This window comes from Tasmannia lanceolata, unplaced genomic scaffold (assembly GCF_043159265.1).
Source record: "Tasmannia lanceolata isolate RefF3 unplaced genomic scaffold, GAP_Taslan_0.1 ptg000006l, whole genome shotgun sequence".
NCBI lineage: Eukaryota > Viridiplantae > Streptophyta > Magnoliopsida > Canellales > Winteraceae > Tasmannia > Tasmannia lanceolata.
The window spans coordinates 12,673,165-12,696,869 of NW_027518683.1; the positions used below are offsets into that span (position 1 = coordinate 12,673,165).

The 23,705-nt window shown below is 40.5% G+C and overlaps 4 protein-coding genes and 1 pseudogene across 5 annotated transcripts; all 5 read right to left on the bottom strand.

Moving 5' to 3' along the window:
• Positions 1-646: 646 nt before the first annotated feature.
• Positions 647-2,341, bottom strand: LOC143879743 (putative xyloglucan endotransglucosylase/hydrolase protein 23). The gene is made up of 3 exons (XM_077382279.1): positions 1,700-2,341; positions 1,426-1,619; positions 647-1,298 (listed from the first exon to the last, which is right to left on the bottom strand). Exons 1-3 carry the CDS (start codon positions 1,976-1,978, stop codon positions 893-895), a joined length of 879 nt encoding a protein of 292 aa, XP_077238394.1. The 5' UTR covers positions 1,979-2,341; the 3' UTR covers positions 647-892.
• A 4,245-nt stretch (positions 2,342-6,586) lies between these two features.
• On the bottom strand, positions 6,587-7,994 carry LOC143879747 (putative xyloglucan endotransglucosylase/hydrolase protein 23). Its single transcript, XM_077382284.1, has 3 exons — positions 7,547-7,994; positions 7,271-7,464; positions 6,587-7,130 (listed from the first exon to the last, which is right to left on the bottom strand). Exons 1-3 carry the CDS (start codon positions 7,823-7,825, stop codon positions 6,719-6,721), a joined length of 885 nt encoding a protein of 294 aa, XP_077238399.1. The 5' UTR covers positions 7,826-7,994; the 3' UTR covers positions 6,587-6,718.
• A 2,832-nt stretch (positions 7,995-10,826) lies between these two features.
• Positions 10,827-14,009, bottom strand: LOC143879748 (putative xyloglucan endotransglucosylase/hydrolase protein 23; annotated as a pseudogene). The gene is made up of 3 exons (XR_013251385.1): positions 11,827-14,009; positions 11,506-11,694; positions 10,827-11,374 (listed from the first exon to the last, which is right to left on the bottom strand). The product of XR_013251385.1 is annotated as a putative xyloglucan endotransglucosylase/hydrolase protein 23 (transcript).
• A 2,248-nt stretch (positions 14,010-16,257) lies between these two features.
• LOC143879749 (putative xyloglucan endotransglucosylase/hydrolase protein 23) lies at positions 16,258-17,722 on the bottom strand. The gene is made up of 3 exons (XM_077382285.1): positions 17,317-17,722; positions 17,039-17,232; positions 16,258-16,897 (listed from the first exon to the last, which is right to left on the bottom strand). Exons 1-3 carry the CDS (start codon positions 17,599-17,601, stop codon positions 16,486-16,488), a joined length of 891 nt encoding a protein of 296 aa, XP_077238400.1. The 5' UTR covers positions 17,602-17,722; the 3' UTR covers positions 16,258-16,485.
• Positions 17,723-19,178: 1,456 nt separating this feature from the next.
• On the bottom strand, positions 19,179-23,194 carry LOC143879750 (xyloglucan endotransglucosylase/hydrolase protein 22-like). Its single transcript, XM_077382286.1, has 3 exons — positions 22,820-23,194; positions 19,897-20,090; positions 19,179-19,786 (listed from the first exon to the last, which is right to left on the bottom strand). The coding sequence occupies exons 1-3, from the start codon at positions 23,084-23,086 to the stop codon at positions 19,384-19,386; spliced, it is 864 nt and encodes a 287-aa protein (XP_077238401.1). The 5' UTR covers positions 23,087-23,194; the 3' UTR covers positions 19,179-19,383.
• Between the last annotated feature and the right edge of the window lie 511 nt (positions 23,195-23,705).

Below are 23,705 nucleotides of genomic sequence, written 5' to 3' on the forward strand. Positions count from 1 at the left end.
GTACCACTCCAGCTTCTAATGTGCCTGAAATGAAAAGCAATGCACATTTTCAGTTGGATTCTTACAAGAAGGCCTCTACAAATTGGAGTATTAGAATCGTCCGATGGGGTAAATTTTGCTCCATGGCCCATCCATAGCAAGGCCTACATTATGAACGGTTTGGATAATTGGGAAAATAGCCTTAAATGGACAGTGAGAAAACAAAGAATTGGTCTGTATTCTTAGCCATAAATTAGTGGATTAGACTGGATTTTGCCCCATGACCCATCCATAGAAAGGCCTAACAGATAAGTGGTTTGGCTCATTGAATAAGTAGAGCTACCCTCTACTTCTACCCACCTAGTTAGGATTGACGAAGTTGTCAACTATAACTATCTATGATGTGTTAGGAAAAATATATTGCACAGATGTACTTGCTGCATGTGTACTGTGAAGATCCTAAAAGTTCAATCAGTTGTTAGCAAATAAATGGTTCCTCTAGCCCTGATTGCAACTTGATCATTCAGTCGAGGGTGAGGCCCTGTCAAGTTTGCTATGTAGGTCAAGTTCATAATTTATTTATTTTTCATTCTTTAAGTACTTTAAAATTGAAAATTACACATTTTTTTTGAACAAAATTGAAAATTACAAATATGGATTTGATACTGGAACCCCTTAATTTTATTTGGACTGCCTTTTTATGACATGTAATATACAATACTCTTTTTGCTTTCAGGGCTTGAGAGAGATAGAGAGTAATCAATTATTAATTTAACAAAATAATCCTTCAAGATGTTTGAATAACAGTGACTTTAATAGTCATGACTCATGAATACAAGAATTTTGAGTATGCAATCTAACAAAAGAAGACACAAATAAATGAATGACTATACATGAAATCTCCTCTCTAAGATTAAGAGGCAATAGAGCATTCTGGTGGGAGGCCCTGAGGGAATCGCTTCAAATCGGTGCAGTAGTTGTAGATCATGTAGTTCTTTTGCACCCATCTCAGCCTTGCTTGGCTCACAGAATCCAACTCTTGCGTGAACCAAGCATTCGCGGAAGAAGATGGCGAGGGAGATGTGGAACCACAAGAAGATGCACCGGACGACCATATGCAAGCATTGGCATTGAAATTTCTATAGGAGGCGGTGAAGGGCGCTTGGGTCCAATCAGTCTTGATGAGTCCACCCCTGGTTGCCCAGTCATCTGCATTCCAGAGACTTGAATAGATTCTCATGGGTTGGTTCTTTGGAAAGGGAACACCAATTGATTCTAAGTTTTTGAATTTTCTGATGGGAGTGCCGTCCACAGAGAAGCTGAAAAGAGAGTAACCAAGCAAAAATGTAAGAAGCATATAGCAAGTGATAAATCAATCTGTTATGAGTAATGGGTGTTTTGACAATTGGGTATATTTTTAGAAGGGAATTTGATTGGAGGGCTTACATGATGTTGTTGGGATTCCATAGGATGGAATAGGTGTGGAAATCTTTGGTGGGGTCGAACCAGAGATAGAATTGTTGCTCTCTGTTACCCTTTCCTTGGCTGAAGACATTGGTGTGGAGGATATAAGGGTCTCCACTGAGGTTACCAAGGAACTCGAAGTCGATTTCGTCCCATGTAGACCCTTTAGATGATAGCTGCAACACCATCAATCATGTTAGTTACAAAAAAGAAGTATAAGCTATAATTGGAAAGTGTAGAGCAAACAGAGACGCACGTAATAGGCAGTGACAGTGCCAGCAGAGTTGCCGGGGACGAGCTTCAACTCCATATCAATCTGGCCGAAGAGATACTCATTTTTGGATTGGAAGCCAGAGCCAGAAGCCTTATCAAGGGACAATGTAAGCACTTCTCCATTATTAAATATCTTGCCGTGGCCATCACCCCATGTGATATCGAAGTCTTGGTAGAAATTACCAGCAGAAGCAACCAATAGAGAGCTTGCTAATAGCAAGGGCATCAAGACCATCCGAAGATTAGAAGAGAAAAACATCATTCTTGTAGCAAGTACTATTCTGTGTTGATTTGAAAGAAGAAATGAAGGAATGCAAAGAAATGGTTCAAGTTGGATTACGTTTCAAAGAAAGATTGAGAGAAGGAATGCAAAGAAATGGTTCAAATTGGAATGAGATGGTGTGGAATAGAGAGTAACGAGGCCCATTTATAGAGGGCAAAATTTGTAAGGGGGCGGTGGGGAAAGTGGAGATGAAATTTCTGTGAAGGTTTGTGAGGGAGTGAGTGCGAGTGTTGTTGAGACAGCTAGCAGCTGCCTGTGTTGGGCTTTGTTTCCGCGTCACACGGTTCTATGGGTGGCAATGGGCAAAGCACACGTCACAGAACAACCCTGTATTTTAATGTTTCTTTATACTTTATAAGCATTTGTTTCTGAATTTTTAATGGAGGTCATAGCAACGTAGAAGGTTCGAAATGTTATGATCTCCGCCTTAATAGTGACACGTATATGCATTATTAGAACTAGTCATCTGGTGGGTCCCATGGGGCCATTTTGGAAGATTATACTAGTCCGTTCGATGGAGTTTTACATGTTAAGTCACTTCGATTTTTTTTTTTTTTGTCTCAATCGTCTGTCTGAAACCACTGAATGGCTAGGATATGCTCATGTTGGGGCCTATTACATGTCCATCCCAACCACTACATACGTGACATGTCATCCACCCACAAATTTTGTTTTTAACGGCTAGGATCATTCACTGGTGGAGGGAAGTCACAGGTGTTGTGGAGATAAGAGTCTATGTAGGGATTATATGGATGGCCCACCTATCATTTGGGCGCCATGTCAGCAAAATTCCTATTGAACTCTTTGGAGACTCCCTGTCTCCTATCTCCTCGGTAATTATTGCATGGTAGCATTGCTATCCCTCCTTATTAGGGCTGCAACTCGGGTCGGGCGGGTCGGGTTTTGGAGAACCCAACCCTACCCGAGAAATATCTCGGGTCGGGTCGGGTCGGGTTTTTTTTCGGAAAACCCACGATTCCCAAACCCGGCCCTACCCATGATAAATCTCGGGTCGGTTCGGGCTGGGTCGGGTTTTTTCACGTTGACTCAAATTTTTAAGGAAAATTCTTGTTTGGCAAGGCAACTCAACTCATAGAAGCAGAAATTACACTCACATTACACTTGAATCAAACAATGATGTAATTACACTCACATCACACTTGAATCAAACAATGCTGTAATCAAACAATGTTGTAATTACAATCAAACAATGCTGAATCAAACACTTGAATTAACTCAACTCATAGATGCAGAAATTACACTCACATACAGTAACAGTGGGTGCGTGGGTTTTCACTTTTAACTTTGGGATAATTACATTTACACCCCCTCTAGTTTCTGACACATCCACTTCCACCCCTATAGTTTAAAACGTGACAAATACACCCCTGTAGTTTCAATTTGTTTAAGGTTTGCCCCCTCAGCTGAAGGTTCGTCCATAGATTGAAGGGTTAGGATGATCCGATGGAGCTGATTTTTTGGGCACACCATATCTATGTCAGGACTCATCAAATGAACGCTTTGGATCATCCAAATAATGTGGGCCCCTACCCGAATCCAAACACTACCAAAAAATCATCCAAATAATGTGGACTCACATTGTTTGGATGATCCAAAGCGTTCATTTGATGGGTCCTGACTTAGTTAGGGTGTGCCAAAAAAATCAGCTCCATCGGATCATCCTAACCCTTCAATCTATGGACGAACCTTCAGCTGAGGGGGCCTACCTTAAACAAATTGAAACTACAAGGGTGTATTTGTCACGTTTTAAACTATAGGGGTGGAAGTGGATGTGTCAGAAACTAGAGGGGGTGTAAATGTAATTATTCCTTTAACTTTTAACTAACAATAGAAAAAAATGTACATACTATAACTTATGTAACTCGGGTCGGGCCCCTTCAAACCCGGCTTGACCCGAGATTCATGCGGGCTTTTGAATGCTCGACCCGAAACCCATGAAACCTGAACCCGACCCAGGCTATTTTCGGGTCGGGTTTTACCCGGCTCGAGTTGCAGCCCTACTCCTTATAACATCCAATTCAAAATCCATGAGGGTGCTCTCTCCTCCCTGTTGACTACCTTATGCCACCACTCTCCGAGTCTATGCTGCACAACCAAACATAAAGGTTTTTTGTTGAAATATAGGCCTAAGGGTGCTAATATGGACTAAGATAATGATTAGAGGGAGGGTTTTGTAAGTGACTTTTCAAGGTTTTCAATGTTCAAAAGCCCCTCCACTTGGTCGGACATCTTGCCTTATCTTATCAATAAAAGTCATCTTTCAAACAAAAAAAACGAAGCCCCTCCACTTGCGACGCTTTTGCTAATTTATATGAGAAATGAGTTATTAAAATGGCTCTCACCGAGGGGAAAGAGTTATGTCTGGTTGTGCAGCGTCTAGGAGAAGAGGGGAATTTCTTAAAAGGTAGACGTTATTTTTGAAAAGTGAATTTTGAGGGTATTTCAAGGATTCTATTTTAAGATAAGGGGCAATTTTGAGGTATGGTCAGCCCAACAAAATAACTTTCCGGGGTCTCTCTCAAATACCGGTTTCGGGTATTAATCAATTAAAGATGCAATTTTCGGGCATCGGGCCCAAATTCTCTTTCTATTCCACAATTGTGATCTTCTTGAATTGATGTCAATTGCTGAGGATTATATGGGGATTTCCTGCAAATTCTGCTGTATTTGGAGCTTCCATTTCTGTATCACTTTGACCCATCAAATGCTCAATTTTGAGAGATCTAGAGCTCTCTAAGCTCAATTTCACTATTTCGAGTGCAATACGTCTGATTTTTCTAATTGACACTTGATTCTAGAAAATTGGGGCCATTGATGATAATAATTCACGGTCAATCGAGGACTGGAGATGAGAGATGAAGATCTGTCAGTCGAGATTTGTTGGAGACCAATCAAGAAAAAGTTCTTGAGAATGCCTGTGTGTGATATTACTGTCGCGGGCCATTGGATTGCCGAAATTTTGGTGATCTTGTCTTATTTTGCTTTTAACGTTGATGTTTTCTGTGTGGGCCCACGTGTCCCTAATTCAAGTAAGGACATGGCTATGAGTGCTCGGGTGTCGTGCTTGCTAAAGAAAGATGCTGACATTGAACTGACAATGTATAGACGTGAGGAATTTAAGGTTGATAATAGGATCTTGATGCTAGCAGTGGCATCTATTGGAATTTTGATAGAAGAGAAAAGCCGATACTTGTTTTTTTGCCAATATCGCAATGAACTTCCAAGAGACTCAACATTTTTCTGACATAATTATTGCTTGTCTGCCTATTTGGCATATGTATACCCTTTTTCACTATCAATCCAAATTATCCCATTTAATTCTATCAAAATGGGAGAATTTTGGTTGAAAAATCTTAAAAATGTTCTTCTCTCTCATCACTCTTTATATTGGTAATGACACCCATACTTATTCCCCTGCTCTCCTAGCCTATGCCGCACAATCGAACATTACTTACCAGTATTCCACTATTCTTCGAGCGGTAATTCTAGCCAAATCAATGCTTGTCCCATCGCTTTTGACTTCTTATTCCACTACTCAGAGCCACTCCCTCACATCCAAACATATTGCTCTGTTTGGTTACTTATTTTTGAGAAAAATATGGGGGAATGATCTTCTCCTAATTTGCCGATGGTTGTTTGGTCGCCATTTTAGCAATTTTGGGGTCTCTGACCACCGAGGTTGTAGAGAGCCGGTCAGGTGTTGTGGCGCCCTCTAAATTCGGTCCCCAAATTTTACCAAAACGTAGAAATTCGAGGAGAAAATCTCGGGGAGATAGAGTTGAGAAGACGTCTGGGAAATCTCCCACAAATCTTAAGCAACCAAACAACCCGACTGGCTCCCTCTAAATTTGGTCCCCAAATTTTACCAAAATGTAGAAATTTGAGGAGAAAATCTCGGGGAGATAGAGTTGAGAAGACGTCCGGGAAATCTCCCACAAATCTTAAGCAACCAAACAACCCTCCCTACATCCTATCCTAATCTCCCCGTTGACTGATCTTCTTTGATCTCCTTTTGATTTCCCGTTGACTTCTTCTCCTAATCTCCCACCCATCCACAAGCAACCAAACAGAGCATGTGTAGTCAGTCTTCCCAATGAGGCGAAAAACCAATGTCACCTAGAGTCTAGAGAACCACTTGCGCCTTCTAAATATGTCTGAAATTAAAAAAGGAGCATTTTCAGTGTTTCTTGTATGATGGAGAAAAATAAGGACTGGAAAAAAAATACAAGTGACCCTGTTGAATTTTTGGGCCTCGGTAATTGAATGTTCCATGAGTAAAAATATGACATGTATAAGAAAATCCTTAAAATTTCAATCGGTAGTTAGCAAACAAATGGTTCCTCAGACCCAGATCGAAACTTGATCACTGGGTCGAGTGACACCTCCTGGCTCAATGGTCCAAATGTGGGCAAGTGCATATTTTAAATTTTAATTCTTAAAATGCTTCAAAATTGAAAGTTATACATATGGATTTGATATTGGAACCCCTTAGTTTTACTTGGACTGCCTTTTTATGATGTGTAATAGAAATTACTTCTATTGCTTTCATGGAGAGAGAGAGAGATCAAATATTAACTAAAAAAAATCATTCTTCAAGATGTTTGAGTGACTTTATTAGTCATGAAAAAAAGAATTGGAGTGTGCAATCTGACAAAAGAAGACGAAAATAAATGAATGACTATACATAACATCTCCCCTCTAAGATTGAGAGGCAATAGAGCATTCTGGTGGGAGGCCCTGAGGGAATCGTTTCAAATCGGTGCAGTAGTTGTAGATCATGTAATTCTTCTGCACCCATGTTAGCTTTTCTTGGCTCGCAGAATCCAACTCTTGCGTGAGCCAAGCATTCGCTGAAGAAGACGATGAGGGAGATGTGGAACCACATGACGAGGCACCAGACGACCATATGCAGGCATTGGCATTGAAGTTTCTGTAGGAGGCGGTGAAGGGTGCTTGGGTCCAATCAGTCTTGACCAGTCCACCCCTGGTTGCCCAGTCATCTGCATTCCACAGACTCGAATAGATTCTCATGGCTTGGTTCTTTGGGAAGGGAACACCAATTGATTCTAAGTTCTTGAATTTTCTGATGGGATTGCCATCCACAGAGAAGCTGAAAAGAGGGTAGCCAAGCAAAAATGTAAAAGGCATATAACATGACCACTGTATATATAGATAAATCAATCTATTTTGAGTAATGGGTGTTTGATGATTGAGTATATTTTTAGAAGGGAATTTGATTGGAGGGCTTACATGATGTTGTTGGGATTCCAGAGGATGGAGTAGGTGTGGAAATCTGTGGTGGGGTCGAACCAGAGATAAAATTGCTGCTCTCTATTACCCTTTCCCTGGCTGAAGATATTTGTGTGGAGGATATATGGGTCTCCGCTGAGGTTACCAAGGAATTCGAAGTCGATTTCGTCCCATGTAGACCCTTTAGATGATAACTGCAACACCATCAATCATGTTAGTTACTAACAGAAGAGGGAAAAGGCTATAGAGGAAAGTGAAGAGCAAACAAAGACCTACATAATAGGCAGTGACAGTGCCAGCAGAGTTGCCGGGGACGAGCTTCAACTTCATATCAATCTGGCCAAAGAGATACTCATTTTTGGATTGGAAGCCAGAGCCAGAAGCCTTATCAAGGGACAATGTAAGCACTTCTCCATTATTTAATATCTTGCCGCGGCCATCACCCCATGTGATGTCGAAGTCTTGGTAGAAATTACCAGCAGAAGCAACCAATAGAGAGCTTGCTAATAGCAAGGGCATCAAGACCATACAAAGATTAGAAGAGAAAAACATCATTTTTGTAGCGAGTGCTGTTTTGTGTTGGTTTGAAAGAAGAAATGAAGGAATGCAAAGAACTGGTTCAAGTTGGATTACGTTTCAAAGAAAGAATGAGAGCAGGAATGCAATGAAATGTTTCAAATTGGAATGAGATGGTGTGGAATAGAGAGTAACGAGGCCTATTTATATAGGGGAAAATTTGTATGGGGGCGGTGGGGAAAGTGGAGATGAAATTTCTGTGAAGGTGTGTGAGGGAGTGAGTGTTGTTGAGACAGCTAGCAGCTGCCTGTGTTGGGCTTTGTTTCCGCGTCACACGGTTCTATGGCTGGCCATGGGAAAAGCCACACGTCACAGAACAACCCCGTGTATTTTAATGTTTCTTTATACTTTATAAGCATTTGTTTCTGAATTTTTAATGAAGCCCATGGCAACGTAGAAGGTTCGAAATGTTACGATCTCCACCTTAATAGTGACACGTATATGCATTGTTAGAACTTAGAACTTGCCATCTGGTGGGCGTCCCATGAGGACATTTTGGAAGATTATATTAGTCTGTTCGATGGAGTTTTGCATTTTAAGTGACTTCGATTTTATCTTTTTTTTTTGTCTCAACCGTCTGTCTGAAACCACTGAATGGCTAGGATGTGCTCATGTTGGGGCCCACTACATGTCCATCCCAACTACTACATACGTGACATGTCATCCACCCACAAATTTTTCTTTCCTAACGGCTAGGATCATTCACTGGTGGAGGGAAGTCACAGGTATTGTGGACATAGAGCCTAAGTAGGGATTCTATGCTTGGCCCACCTACCATTTGGGCGCCATGTCAGCAAAATTCCTATTGAACTCTCTGGAGACTCCCCGTCTCCTATCTGGGTAATTATTGCTTGGTAGCATTCCTGTCCCCGCTTATAACATCCAAGTCAAAATCCATAAAAAAGTGGAAGTTTACTTGATATGTCTTGGGAAGTGTGCTTTTTCAATCTTTTTCTCTCTTTCCTTTCCCTCTATTGTTAATGAGTCTAATGACACCCCCTACGTATTCCCCTACTCTCTCGGAGTCTATGCTGCTCAATTAAAAACTACATACTGTTATTCTCGGAGGTAATTTTAGGCAAATTCAATGCTTCTCTCCTCCCTGTTGACTACTTACTCCGAGTCTATGCTCCGCAACCAAACATAAAGGTTTTTTATTTAAAGATTGGTTTAAGAGTGCTAATATGGATTAAGATAATGATTAGAGGGAGGATTTTTTTTAAGTGACTTTTCAAGGTTTTCAATGTCCAGAAGCCCCTCCACGTGAGACACTTTTGCTTATTTATAGGAGAAATGAGTTCTTAAAATGGCTCTCACCAAGGGGAAAGAGTTATTTTGCTCTTGATTAGTTCTAATTATTGATCACTTATAGATGCGTCTAGGACAAGAGGGAATTCTAAAAAGGTAGAGGGTATTTTTGCAAACTGAATTTTGAGGGTATTTCAAAGATTCTTTTTTAAGATAAGGGGCAATTTTGAGGTATTCAGCCCTACAAAATAACTTTTTGGCGTCTCGCTCAAATACCAGTTTCGAGTATTTATCAATTAAAGATGCAATTTTTGGGCATCGGGCTCAAATTCTCCATCTATTCCACAATTGTGAACTTCTTGAATTGATGTCAATTGCTGATGATTATATGGGGATTGCCTGCAAATTCTGCTGTATTTGGAGCTTCTATTTCTGTATCGCTTTGAAGCATAGTGTTTTGATCTAAGATTTCAATTCTTCCAATAGGTCTGTTTTTTTCTAATTGGCAATTGATTCTAGAAAATTGGGACACTGGAGATGAGAGATGAAGATCTGTCAGTCTGAGTTTTGTTGGAGACCAATCAAGAAAAAGTTCTTGAGAATGCCTGTCTGTGATATTAGAGTGTCGGGGGCCATTGGATTACCAAAATTTTGGTGATCTTGTCTTGATTTAGCTTTTAAGGTTGAAGTTTTGTGTGCGGGCCTATCAGTACCCTAATGCAAGTAAGGGCGTGGCTCTGAGTTCTTGGGTGGCTGCTTTTTAAACTGCTGACACTGAACTGAAAATGCATCAACATGAGGGATTCAAGGCTGATCATAGGATCCTGATGCTAGCAATGACATCTATTGGAATTTTGATAGAAAAGTAAAGCCGATTCTTTATTTTGTTGCCAATATCGCAATGAACTTCTAAGAGAGTCCCCAACATTTTTCGAATACAATTATTGCTTGTCTGCCCATATGGCATTCATGTCCCCTTCTCACTTTTGATCCAAAATCTACCAAAAAGAGGGAGTTTTGGTTGAAAAATCTTAAAAAATGTTCTCTCTCAACACACTCTATATTGGTAATGGCAGCCCTACTTATTCCCCTAGTCTTCAAGCCTATGCCGCTACCAAACACTACTTACCACTATTCTCCGAGCGGTAATTCTAACGAAATCCAATGCTTGTCCCCTCACTTTTGACTTCTTATTCCACTAGTGTGAGCCATCCCTCGCATCCAAACATATACTACCCCTCGCATCCAAACATATACTGTAGTCAGTCTACCCGATGAGGAGAAAAACCAATGTCACCGAGAGAACCACTTGCACCTTCTAAATATGTCTGAAATTAAAAAAAGGAGCATTTTCAGTGTGGTTCTTGTATGATGGATGAACATATTTATTTTTCCAAAGAAAAGTAAGGACAGGGAAAATAAAAGTAACCCTGTTGTATTTTTGGGCCACAGTAATTGAATGTTCCATTAGTAAAAATATGACGAGGATCAGAAAATCGTTAAAATTTCAATCGGTAGTTAGCAAACAAATGGTTCCTCAAATGTGGGTCAAGTGCATATTTTAAATTTTAGTTCTTAAAATGCTTCAAAATTGAAAGTTATAAAATGGATTTGATATTGGAACCCCTTAATTTTACTTGGACTGCCTTTGTATGATGTGTAATATAAAATAATTCTTTTGCTTTCATGTGGAGAGAGAGAGAGAGAGAGAGAGAGAGAGAGAGAGAGAGAATTATTAAGTCAACAAAATAATGCTTCAAGGTGTTTGAATAACAGTGACTTTATAGTCATGAATAAAAGAATTGGAGTGTGCAATCTGGACAAAAGAAGACAGAAATAAATGAATTGACTATACATAAAATCTCCTCTCTAAGATTGAGAGGCAATAGAGCATTCTGGTGGGAGGCCCTGAGGGAATCGTTTCAAATCGGTGCAGTAGTTGTAGATCATGTAATTCTGCTGCACCCATGTTAGCTTCTCTTGACTCGCAGAATCAACTCTTGCGTGAGCCAAGCATTCGCGGAAGAAGATGAAGAGGGAGATGTGGAACCGAAAGTAGAGGTACCAGAGGACCATATGCAGGCATTGGCATTGAAGTTTCTGTAGGAGGCGGTGAAGGGCGCTTGAGTCCAATCAGTCTTGACGAGTCCACCCCTGGTTGCCCAGTCGTCTGCATTCCAGAGACTTGAATAGATTCTCATGGCTTGGTTCTTTGGGAAAGGAACGCCAATTGATTCTAAGTTCTTGAATTTTCTGATGGGAGTGCCGTCAACAGAGAAGCTGAAAAGAGGAGGGTAACCAAGAAAAAATGTAAGAAGCATATAACAAGACCACTGTATATAGATAAATCAATCTAATGGGTGTTTGATGTTGAGTACATTTTTAGAAGGGAATTTGATTGGAGGGCTTACATGATGTTGTTGGGATTCCAGAGGATGGAGTAGGTGTGAAAATTTGTGCTGGGGTCAAACCAGAGATAAAATTGCTGCTCTCTGTTACCCTTTCCTTGGCTGAAGACACTGGAGGATATATGGGTCTCCGTTGAGGTTACCTAGGAATTCGAAGTCGATTTCGTCCCATGTAGACCCTTTAGATGATAGCTGCAACAAATAGAGTCATGTTAGTTACTAATAGGGAGGAAAAGTGACTGTATTATAGGCCCAATAAGAGCATATTTGCCATTATGACTTGAAAAGGCTATAAAAGAAAGTGAAGAGCAAACAGAGACGTACGTAATAGGCAGTGACGGTGCCAGCAGAGTTGCCGGGGACAAGCTTCAACTGCATATCAATCTGGCCGAAGAGATACTCATTTTTGGATTGGAAGCCAGAGCCAGAGGCCTTATCTAGGGACAATGTAAGCACTTCTCCATTATTTAATATCTTGCCCCGGCCATCACCCCATGTGATGTCGAAGTCTTGGTAGAAATTACCTGCAGAAGCAACCCATAAAGAGCTTGCTAATAGCAACGGCAACATGACTAACCAAGGATTAGAAGAAAAGAAAAACGTCATTCTTGAGGCAAGTGATGTTCTATGTAGTTTTGAAAGAGGAAACTAAGGAATGCAAAAAAAAAAAAAAAAAAATGGTACAAAATTGGAATAGGATTGAAAGAGGAGATTTATAGAAGAAACGCAAAGAAATGGTTCAAGTTGGTATGAGATGTGTGGAATAGAGAGCGACGAGTCCTAATTATATAGGAGAAAATGAAATTTCCATGAAGGTGTGTGAGTGAGTTCGAGTGTTGTTGAGACAGCTAGAAGCTGCCTGTGTTGGGCTTTGTTTCCGCGTCACACGGTCCTTTGAAAGGTTATATTAATCCGTTTCGAAGGACTTTTGCATGTTAAGTGACTTCTTGGAGCTTTTTTGTCTCAACCGTCTATCTAAAACCACTGAATGGCTAGGGATAGGATGTTCCCATGTTGGGACCCACTACATGTCCATCGCAACCGCTACATACATGACATGTCATCCACTGACAATTCTTTTCACAGACGACTAGGATCATTCACCTGGGGGAAGGTCATAGGTATAGTGGAGATAGAGCCTCGGTAGGAATGATTGAGGAAGAGATTTTAGGCATGGCCCACCCATCATAAGTGAATTTGGTAGTGTTCACACCCATTTTTGGGCATTATCAGTCCTTTTTATTATTAGATGACTCATTTGGACCAAGTCATTGAAGTTTTGTGTCTGGCTGGCTCTTGATAGGAGTAGGGGCACGTGCAAATAGTGGAACCTAAGGATTGAACAGTTATCAAAAGTTCCCTCTTATTTATACCAATCTCGTAACCCGATCAGTCAATTGTGACCGGGTTGCTGAATAACCACCCAATTGGATTGGTCAAAGAAGTGGCACTTCAGTTGTCACTTGAGAGAAGGTGGATGATAACCACTTGGAAGAATGGAGGATGTGGAAGTAAGGGAGCCTTAAATGGGCAATTACGAAAAAAATTCCTCCAAGAGAACATGGGGTAATGAGAAACGGTTACCTGAATAAAGCTATAGATGGACGTCTATCTCCAAAGAAGAGGTCTAAGAACCAAATCCAAACATGCTTTAGCAGTTTATCTTTACTTTTAAGTATTGTACCTTTTACTTTTTGTAGATGTAACTTTTATCTGGATTAAGGAAATAGTGAATTAATATTCTTGGGTGATTCTTTCTCTTTAATTCAACTATCCCTTGCATTGGTGTTTCACCTTCATTACATTTTCACTTAGCTGAGTCGGACAATTTGTCGGCCCTAAGAGTCACTTGCAATGCATCGACGGCAATGTTTGCCTTCTGCGCGCATCAATGTTCTAACGCGAGTCGTTCACCTTTTGCGTGTGTCAGCATGTCGTTTACATTTTGCGTGTGTGGACATTTCTACATTCATCTGTACTGAAAAAAGTCCTTTCATCTGTGTAAACACAGAGGACTCCAAGGAAGAAGTATTGTTCCCCACCAAGCATGACCATTGTCAATGACCTTGCTTCCACTATGCCTAAACAGCAAGCGAGGTCCTTTGTGGCAAACCAACAGACCCTGGATGATCCTCAGAGCTCGAGAATATGCAAAACCTTTTACCTGCTATGAAATTGGTTTGGAGGTTGATATTGACCTATGGGACCAACCTTGGCACCCTTCTGGCACCCTATCCTCCCTTATCCCGAGAAGCCGGACTGACTACTCCCTCAGCTCCCTGAATCTCCTCTCTGAAATCTTCAAAGATGGAACCTGGAACCCCTTGTTAGACAATCCTTCTCTCCGTGAAGCAAAAACTCTGATAATGGAAGCCATGCTTAACTCGGATGCGATAAACATTCCTATTTGGAAGCCGGCCACTAATGGAGTTTTCACAACAAAGATTGGGTGGGAAACTCTCAAAATGAAATCTGGTAAGCCCCCTTGGATATCCTCTGTTTGGTTTGCTGGAAATACTCCTACCCATGCCCTTACTACGTGGAAGGCTCTAAAGCAGAAACTCAGTACAAAAGACAGACTTATAAAAATGGGTGTTGTTATTGATCCCATCTGCCCCCTCTGCAAATCAGCAGCAGAATCAATTGATCATCTCTTTTTCAAATGCAGCTATTCAGCCTAGCTTTGGAAATCAATCCTATGGCGGAATGGTCATCATAGAGCTAAAAATCAATCCCTTCTGGCTGAAGAAGATTGGCTCAGACACCACTCAAAAGGGAAAGGGCAGGCCACAGTGGCCTTCAAGCTATGCTTCAGCTCTCTGATTCATAACATCTGGATGGAAAGAAACAAAAGAATTTTTGAATCCTCTGAGAAGCACAAGAGGTTAGTTCTTAATCAAATCCTCACGGAGATCAGCATCAAGATGAATGGGCTGAAAATCAAAGACAAGATCTCTCCAAGAAACATCTCAACGGCCACAAATCTTAAATACAAACACATCCCTGACGATCCTTCTAGCAGATACTGCTCTTGGTCTCCGCCAAGTGAAGATGAACTGAAGCTGAATTCGGACGCATCTTTGGATTCACTTGGAGGCGGTCTGGGGGGCCTTATCAGAGATAATCAAGGTATGATTAAAAATCTCTTCTCAATCAATGTAGACAAAAAGGAAATCTATGAGCTGGAATTGTAGGCTATTGAAAGAGGGATCGTCCTTGCCCTGTCCATGAACTGTCTGAAATTATGGATCGAATCGGATTCATAACTCGCGGTGGATATCATCCTTGGAATTGTACGTGTCCCTTGGAAGCAAAAACAAACGCTTAGAAAAATCAGAAGCTATCTGGATCATCTGAATTGGAGAATTTCCCATTCTTGGAGAGAAGGAAACTGCCCTGTGGATCAACTGTCAAAAAGGAATTACCCACATAAAGGCTTTCCTTCCACGGTTTTTTTGGCTACTCAAAGCCTCCTTTCAGCTGTAATTGAAGACATGAATGGATCATTGTATCTTAGATTGTAAGGGCTGAAGCCCGGCCTGTCGGCCCTTATGTTCTGGCCTCTTGGCCCCCCTTGTAATGTTTCTATCTTTTTAATGTTATCTGGTAGGGGTCTTGCCTAACCCCAGCTTACCTATCAAAAAAAAAAAAAAACAGACCTTGGAACCGCTAGACCGAACGAAAGTGCAGTCGATTCTAGCGGTGGTGTGCAGAATGGGAATGGAGCTGGTTTACAAGGGAACAACAACCATAACCAGCCTCGCACATCACCTCCGGGCCGATGCGTTAACATTCAAAGAGTCACCTTCGACAATTAACGGATTGGAGCAATGAATGTGAACCATCTCAAAGCCCATAAAAGAGCTCTTGCTTCCGCCTCATTGGATTCACACACACCTCCTGAGGAATTTGAAAAAAGATTGGATTACTCTCCCATTGGAATCACGGAATAGACCACCTACGCTCCGGATTACCCTTTGAGCTCCCATCAAAATTAACGTTGACCCATGGAATAGGTGACAGGTTCCACCTTGGCAACATTTTGAGCCTTTTTTTTTCTCTCAAAGACTATCCTCTTTCAATTTCTGAGGATCTCTTCCCTGCTATAGCATACAGCATCCTTGTCATTCCTACTCCACGTTATGAGATCGGTCTTGATATCTAACATGATTCATCCAGATCATCGCTTTTGCTCTTTGAAGATGCAATTGTTTATTTCTTTCCAAATATATAGTCAGAACCTTTTAATAATACTCATCAATGGGTGCGGATTTTGCCCAAGTCATCCATAGCAAAGGCCTACATTATAGGCGGTTTGGATAATTGAGCAAATAGCCTTGAATGTACAGTGAGAAAATGAAGGAACAGTCTGTGTTCACGAACGCAGAGTAGAAGGTTAGAATGGATTTAGGTGCGTGACCCATCCATAGCAAGACCTAAATGCAATTGTTGGAAGCAAAATCAGTTCTTGTCTCACAATCGGTTGTCAAATTCTAAAACGAACAGGGCCTTTGGAAATTGATATCTCAAGGATGTAATCACTTCTATGTGTACTGTGAAGATCGCCTAAATGTTCAATTGGTGGTAATCAAATAAATGGTTCCTCTAACGCAGATTGCAACTTGATCATTAGGTCGAGTGTGAGGCCCAGTGAAGTTTGCTAGTACATCAATTCCATAATCTATTTTCTTAATTATTATAATACTTCAAAATTGAAAAATACAAATATGGATTTGATACTGGAACCCTTAATTTTAATTGGACTACCTTTGTATGACGTACAATATACAATACCCCTTTTGCTTTCACGACTTGAGAGAGAGAGAGAGAGATTATTAAATTAACAAAATAATCCTTCAAGCTGTTTGTGTTACAATGACTTTAATGACTTTAATGGTCATGAATAAAAGAATTTGGTATGCAACCTAACACAAGAAGACAACAAAAAATGAATGACTGTACATAAGCTCTCTCTCTCTCTCTCTAAGATTGAGAGGCAATAGAGCATTCTAGCGGGAGGCCTTGAGCGAATCGTTTCAAATCGGTGCAATAGTTGTAGATCATGTAATTCTTCTGCACCCATGTTAGCTTCTCTTGGCTCGCAGAATCCAACTCTTGGGTGAGCCAAGCATTCGCGGAAGAAGATGATGAGGGAGATGTGGAACCACAAGAAGAGGCACCGGACGACCATATGCAGGCATTGGCATTGAAGTTTCTGTAGGAGGCGGTGAAGGGCGCTTGGGTCCAATCAGTCTTGACGAGTCCACCCCTGGTTGCCCAATCGTCTGCATTCCACAGACTAGAATAGATTCTCATGGCTTGGTTCTTTGGGAAGGGAACCCCAATTGATTCCAAGTTCTTGAATTTTCTGATGGGAGTGCCATCCACAGAGAAGCTGGAAAAGAGGGTAACCAAGCAAAAATGTAAGAAGCATATAACAAGACCACTGTATATATAGATAAATCAATCTATTTCAAGTCATGGGTGTTTGATGATTGGGTATATTTTTAAAAGGGAATTTGATTGGAGGGCTTACATGATGTTGTCGGGATTCCAGAGGACGGAATAGGTGTGGAAATCTGTGGTGGGGTCAAACCAGAGATAGAATTGCTGCTCTCTGTTACCCTTTCCTTGGCTGAAGACATTGGTGTGGAGGATATAAGGGTCTCCGCTGAGGTTACCAAGGAATTCGAAGTCGATTTCATCCCATGTAGACCCTTTAGATGATAGCTGCAACACCATCAATCATGTTAGTCACAAATAGAGAGGCATAAGCTATGAAGGAAATAAAATGAAGAAGAAACAGAGACGTACGTAATAGGCAGTGACGGTGCCAGCAGAGTTGCCGGGGACGAGCTTCAACTCCATATCAATCAGGCCGAAGAGATACTCATTTTTGGATTGGAAACCAGAGCCAGAGGCCTTATCAAGAGACAATGTAAGCACTTCTCCATTATTTAATATCTTACCCCGGCCATCCCCCCATGTGATGTCGAAGTCTTGGTAGAAATTACCCGCAGAAGCAACCAATATTGAGTTTGCTAATAGCAAGGGCAACATGACTATCCAATGATTAAAAGAAGAAGAGAAGAACGCCATTCTCGTAGCAAGTACTGTTCAAAGACCTGCTTCAAGCTAGACGAATAGGTTTGAAAGAGGAGATTGAGAGAAGGAATGCAAAGAAATGGTTAAAGTTGGATTGAGATGGTGTGGAATAGAGAGTAAGGATGCCTATTTATATGTGTTAGGGAGGCGGTGGGGAAAGGGGGGATGAAATTTCCATGTAGGTGTGTGAGAGTGACTTAGAGATCCGCGAGTGTTGTTGAGACAGCTAGTAGCTGCCTGTGTTAGGCTTTGTTTCCGCGTCACGCGGTTCTGTGGTTGGCCGTGGGAAAAGCACACGTCACAAAACAGCAGTGTATTTTAACGTTTCTTATACTTTATAAGCATTTGTTAACGAGGGTCATAGCAACCTAGAAGGTTCGAAATGTTACGAACTCTGACCATAGGCGTGGCACATAGATGCACATATATGTATTATTATCAGAACTCATCATCTGGTGGGACCCATGGGGATATTTTTGAAAGATTATATTAGTTCATTCCATGGGGTTTCGCTTGTTATGTGACTTCTTGGGATTTTTTGTGTCTCAACCGTATATCTGAAACCACTGAATGGCTAGGGTGTTCCCATGTTGGGACCCAATACATGTCCATCCGAACCACTAAATACGTGTCATGTCATCCACCCACAAGTCCTTTTGCAAACGGTTAGGATCATTCTCTGGGGGAAGGTCTTAAGTACAGTGAATATAGTGCCTAGGTAGTGAAAATATCAAAATATGGTTGTGCTGATATCATCTCCTATTTTTGTGAGAAAAAAGCTAGTTAGGTTGTCCTTTTTAATTGTTTCTATAAAAAGTAGGTGTCTGATATCAGCACGACCATGTTTTAATAAGAGGGCGAATCATCCTGTCTCACACTTATTTAATTGGTTGCTGAGAGATTTCTGGGGATGGTAATAGCTTTTGACAGCTGGTTAAATAAATATAAAGTAAGGTTATTAAAACATGGTTGTGCGGATATCAGTTCAAAAATTACAGGGAGTGCCCTTCTTTATATTACTACTTCCAGTTCCAACAGTCCAATGCCAGGTTGCCTGCCCTAGCCACCACATTCATCTTCTATTGCGTATGATTAGCAGACCATCTGGTAAGATCCGAGAGTGCCCGAATACAATCATTACTAATCGATTTGTCAGATATCATCATAATTTCTAACCATTAGATCATCAAGGTGTTAGACTAGGTAACTATGTTAGGTTAAGGCCATGTTCGTTTAAGATTATGCCAACCGATTGCGAGCCCAGAACCAAGTATTGGACTCAAAATTGTGTTTAATTTTGAGTCCAATAGTTGGTTTTGGGCTCACAATCGTTTGTCATAATCTTAAAAGAACAAAGATATAAGTAGTAGGTTGCATTAAGAGTATATTTTTCTTTGCTTATTCTTAACTCTATATGTATCTCTTAAGTGCTTGATATAAGCACTAGGTTGCAAGCCACGATAGCAAAAATTCATTCCTTGGATCTACGACTTTGGATATCCATCCATACACACAACGTACTCGTAGCACAATTACCGTGAGAGCAAACACGGATAAGAAAACCCACGAAATAAGAAGGCCCCAAACTATTCATATTGAGTTTGTATTGAGTAATCAATCAAATTAAGTATTTGGTTTACATTCCCTTCACTTCACGGACAACAAAAAAATTATCTGCCTTACAATATCCTATTTCAACAAGAATAATGTTGAAAAATAACTAACATCATATTGATCAACAGAACAGCAAAATATATTCAATAATCATCAACTCCTCTAAGACGCGATTGAGCATTCTGGAGGGAGGCCTTGTGGGAAGCGTTTCAAATCTGTACAATAGTTGTAGATCATGTAATTCTTTTGCACCCATCTCAGCCTCTTTTGACTGGTAGAATCAAGCTCTTGAGACAACCAAGCGGCATTAGATGAAGAAGAGGAACTGTTGGAAGCACAAGAAGATTTGCCAGAAGACCACACGCATGCATTAGCGTTGAAGTTTCTATAGGAGGCAGTGAAGGGCGCTTGAGACCAATCGGTTTTGACACGCCCTCCTCTTGTCGCCCAATCATCTGCATTCCAAAGGCTCGAGTAGACCCTCATGGGTTTGTTCTTTGGGAAAGGAACGCCGCTTGATTCTGCATTTTTGAATTCTCTGATGGGAATTCCGTCCACAGAGAAGCTACAAGAAAGATATAAACACCACTGAGTTATGATCTAATGTAAAGAGGATATTCAGTAATGGGTGTTTAATTCATAATTATATGGATTAAGAGGGATATGAGTGATTACACTATATTTTGGGGGTTCCATAAGATGGAGTATGTGTGGAAGTCTTTGGTGGGATCGAACCATAGATAAAATTGCTGCTCCCTGTTACCCTTTCCTTGGGTAAAGACATTGGTGTGGACAATGTAAGGGTCTCCACTAAGGTTTCCAAGGAATTCGAAGTCGATCTCGTCTTGGTTTGGCGATGTAGATGAAAGCTGCAATATATGCACTTATAATTAGCTTTTAAAATGTTAAATTGCAAATCAGTGCATCCCCAACCAGTCGCAATGATTCGGCAAAAATGTACTAATTACGAATCGAAAAAGAAAAACATTTGGTTTGAATGAATTTCCACCTTCCAAATCTGAAACTTGGGCTTCTCTATGTTGAGAGTAGTGATTCTAAAATAATATACTACAACTCTCACAATAAGAGAGTTTTCCATTATCTTTTGTTTTCTCTCGCATGGGATGTCACCAAAATTAGTTCGTATTTGCACTTAAGGTTGTTTTAATTTAATCATATTTACAAATGGGACATTAAGGCCTTTTTGTAATCCATTAGCTACATCATTTCTAAAACTATTATAACCATTATTTGCAGATAATTGTGTTTAACAACAAAACTCTCTGGATATAATATTCTCTCTTAGCTAGGGACTCTTTTCAATACCACCAACATATGGCTTTATTTAAAAATAGAAGCATGCTTACCTACAGATAAAATGTCTGTGGATGCACCCTAACTTGAAGCATACTTCCTATGTTTTTTAACATGAAGATGCTCAAAACATGATTTGGTCTCCGTGTGTATGCGTGTTTGAGGTGCATCTGCATACACCTCTGCAGCTAGCATTCCTCTTGCAAATAATTTTTGACTTATTTTGATGTACATTGCAGGGATGTTCTTGAAAATGTTGGGAAAGAAATTTTTCTAGATTTTTTTGCTTTTTCATTGTTTTTCATTATATAAACATGAAAAAAAAGTAACTTGTACTACCTCGATTAAAGTTTTATATACATGGACCTTGTATATAATGCTATTGTCTGTGACAGACCAGCCACGAAATGCCTTTTGCGATGGACCCTGGCAAATCCCTAATGATATACATCTAAATAAGTCATAACCATATCATTTCCTAATAAATTGTGAAATAAAAAAACGGACACAGCTTTCGGCAAGAGATGTTTTTCCTACAATCCAAACAGGGCCTAAAAGCATGTTACGCAACAATGAATTTTTCCCTTGGAAAATGTTTTTCTCCAAGGTTTACCAACTCTTTTTTAGGGGAATGTTCTACTGAAATTTGTTTACCTACAATTGGTATTAACAAGCACGGAAATTAATATCGTTTTTTAAGAATTTTTTTCCGGAAAAACTTCGCATGGTTACCAAACATGCCCCGAATCAGGAATTATAAGAAATTTGTAAACCTCCAAGACTGAACCCAAACCCGAAGGTAGCCAGGTAGGGGAATCCAAGAACCAAGTTGTTGGCCGTTGCTTTTTCATGCCATCATATTACCTAGGGATTTGCTAGGGACCATCCCATAAGGCATTTCGAAGACTTTGCATGAGAAAGCAACCACGTTAGCTGAATTAATTAAATGAATAAGACAAAATCTGATGCAACAGTTCTCTCCTGCAACAGTCGGTCCATGAAAGGGAAAGTTGTGGGCTGTGTTTGTGTGTTTTCGTTTCTCTCTTGGGTTGCTCCAGTCTTGGTGGAGAGGGCAAGGAAAAAGGGAAAGTTGTGGGCTTTGGTTAATCTGTTGTAATCCTTGTATTTTTTGTCATCTAATACTGAAACCAACAGTGAAAGATCGTAAACGTAGGCATCCTGGCTAAGCCAAATCTCTCGGTATACACATCTTTGTGGTTTGTCTATTTCTACTGTTACGTTTCTTTGCACACGAACTGATAGGATATTACCCAGCAGATTTCTCAAAAACTAAACATATTTTTTACGAGACCTAAAATGGTAGTCAGATACTTCATCCCTAGGTAGCATGCATATGGTCACTAGAAAGTATTTAGAGGCTTAGTGAAGTCCCTGCAGTTCCTCTTTAATAAGGTAATCACGCTGACCATCTTTTAGGATAAGTTCTTGCCTAGCTTCCGCTTTGTCTCAGCATTTGAATTGTCGAAAGTTTGGAGAGATTTGTAGCGGCTCTAATCAGAAGACGACCTATTCTCAGGTTTGGGAGCCCCCAAGCAATGGGTTCCTGAAGTTGACGGTGGCCACTTCAAGAGGATCTCAGCGACTAGATGATCCTAAATAACAAAGTAATTGTCTGGATCAGTGTTTAAAAACTCCTTGACTCGACAAGGAACTCCCCGAAGTCGACTCCTTTTTGCCTTGGCCGTGTTCCGCGTTTTACCCTATTGAGTCAATAAACTCATTCGACTCTCCCGAGTTATGACCGCGTCAACTGCATTCTTGGCCGCATCCGCCCCGAGTCGACAAGGATTTTTCTTAGCCGTCTTGTGTGTCACATCTGTGTTTTTAAACACTGGTCTGGATGATTAAAAAAAATGGTCATCCTCTGTACTTCTATCTAGCCGGGCAAGATACAATTCCCCAGGCATTTACATACCCTTGTTTTTATAGCTCTTTATTTTGAGAAATTATATGATGCCCGACCGTCAAAATGTAAAGGCCGGAAGGAGACAAAACCTGCTGCCTTGGTTTTTGAACCAAGGAAAAGTGAAAAAAACGGTGCTTTCCCTTGGATTAAAAATCAAGGGAGAGGGGGTTTGTCTCTCTCCGCCTTTTATTTTGACGGTCGGGCATCATATAATTTCTCCTTTATTTTAGGCATTTTTATTAGATGTGTCAACTTGCAACTTTTTAGAAACTGCAACATCGAAATGGAAAGAAGTTAAAGGTAACCAAGAAGAAATTGAATACTAGTGTAAGAAATATATGGGTGAGGGAAGCTCACGTAATAGGTGGTAACAGTCCCAGCTGAATTCCCTGGGACGAGCTTCAACTGCATATCGATCTTGCTGAACATATATTCATTTTTGGATCGAAAACCAGAGCCAGAAGGCTTGTCTAGGGATAAGGTAAGCAGTTTTCCGTTGTTTAATACCTTACCGCGACCATCACCCCACGTAATATCGACGTCTTGGTAGAAATTACCAGCAAAAGCAGCCATCATAGAGCTTGATAGCAACAAAAGCAGCAACTTAACCGAATGATTAGACATTTTTGAACGCTGAGAAATGGGTTCATGTTGAAAAGTAGGATTGTATTGATGTCATTATATAGGCAAAGAATGGCAGCAGTGAATGTTGTACAGCTGGTTGCTGCCTTTTTTGGAAATCAAATGGGCTCTTGAATTTGATTTTTCCTTGGTAGGAGGTGGTAGGTTTGCATGCTTCATGAAACAGCTGTAGATTTCGTAGCTTTTGGGTTGTATCATTAAAATCCTCGTTGATAATGCATGCACATAATTAATTGGTTCTTCTATATTTCGAAGGAAGATAGTTTTAGCAGTCCCTTGTTTTTATAATGGCACTCCTCCCTTTGATAGAGGATTACTCCCGTAGGGCACGTACGACCTGGTTGGAATGAAAGGAGGGAGGCCAACTATAGCATAGTGGGGCCCACCTTTGAATGATCTAAACCATCCATTTAATGGACTTTACTTTGGATCTCTTATAGCCCAAAAGTCATTCCAATTACTCAATCCTAATTTCCAATAATGTGTATTTTTTCTGGATCTGAACCGTTGCTTAGATGCAGTTCTTGACATCCATGTTCAACGAGTAAAAGTTCGAAGCCATTGGATGTTGCAATCATGCGATCGTGATTTACATAGTTTT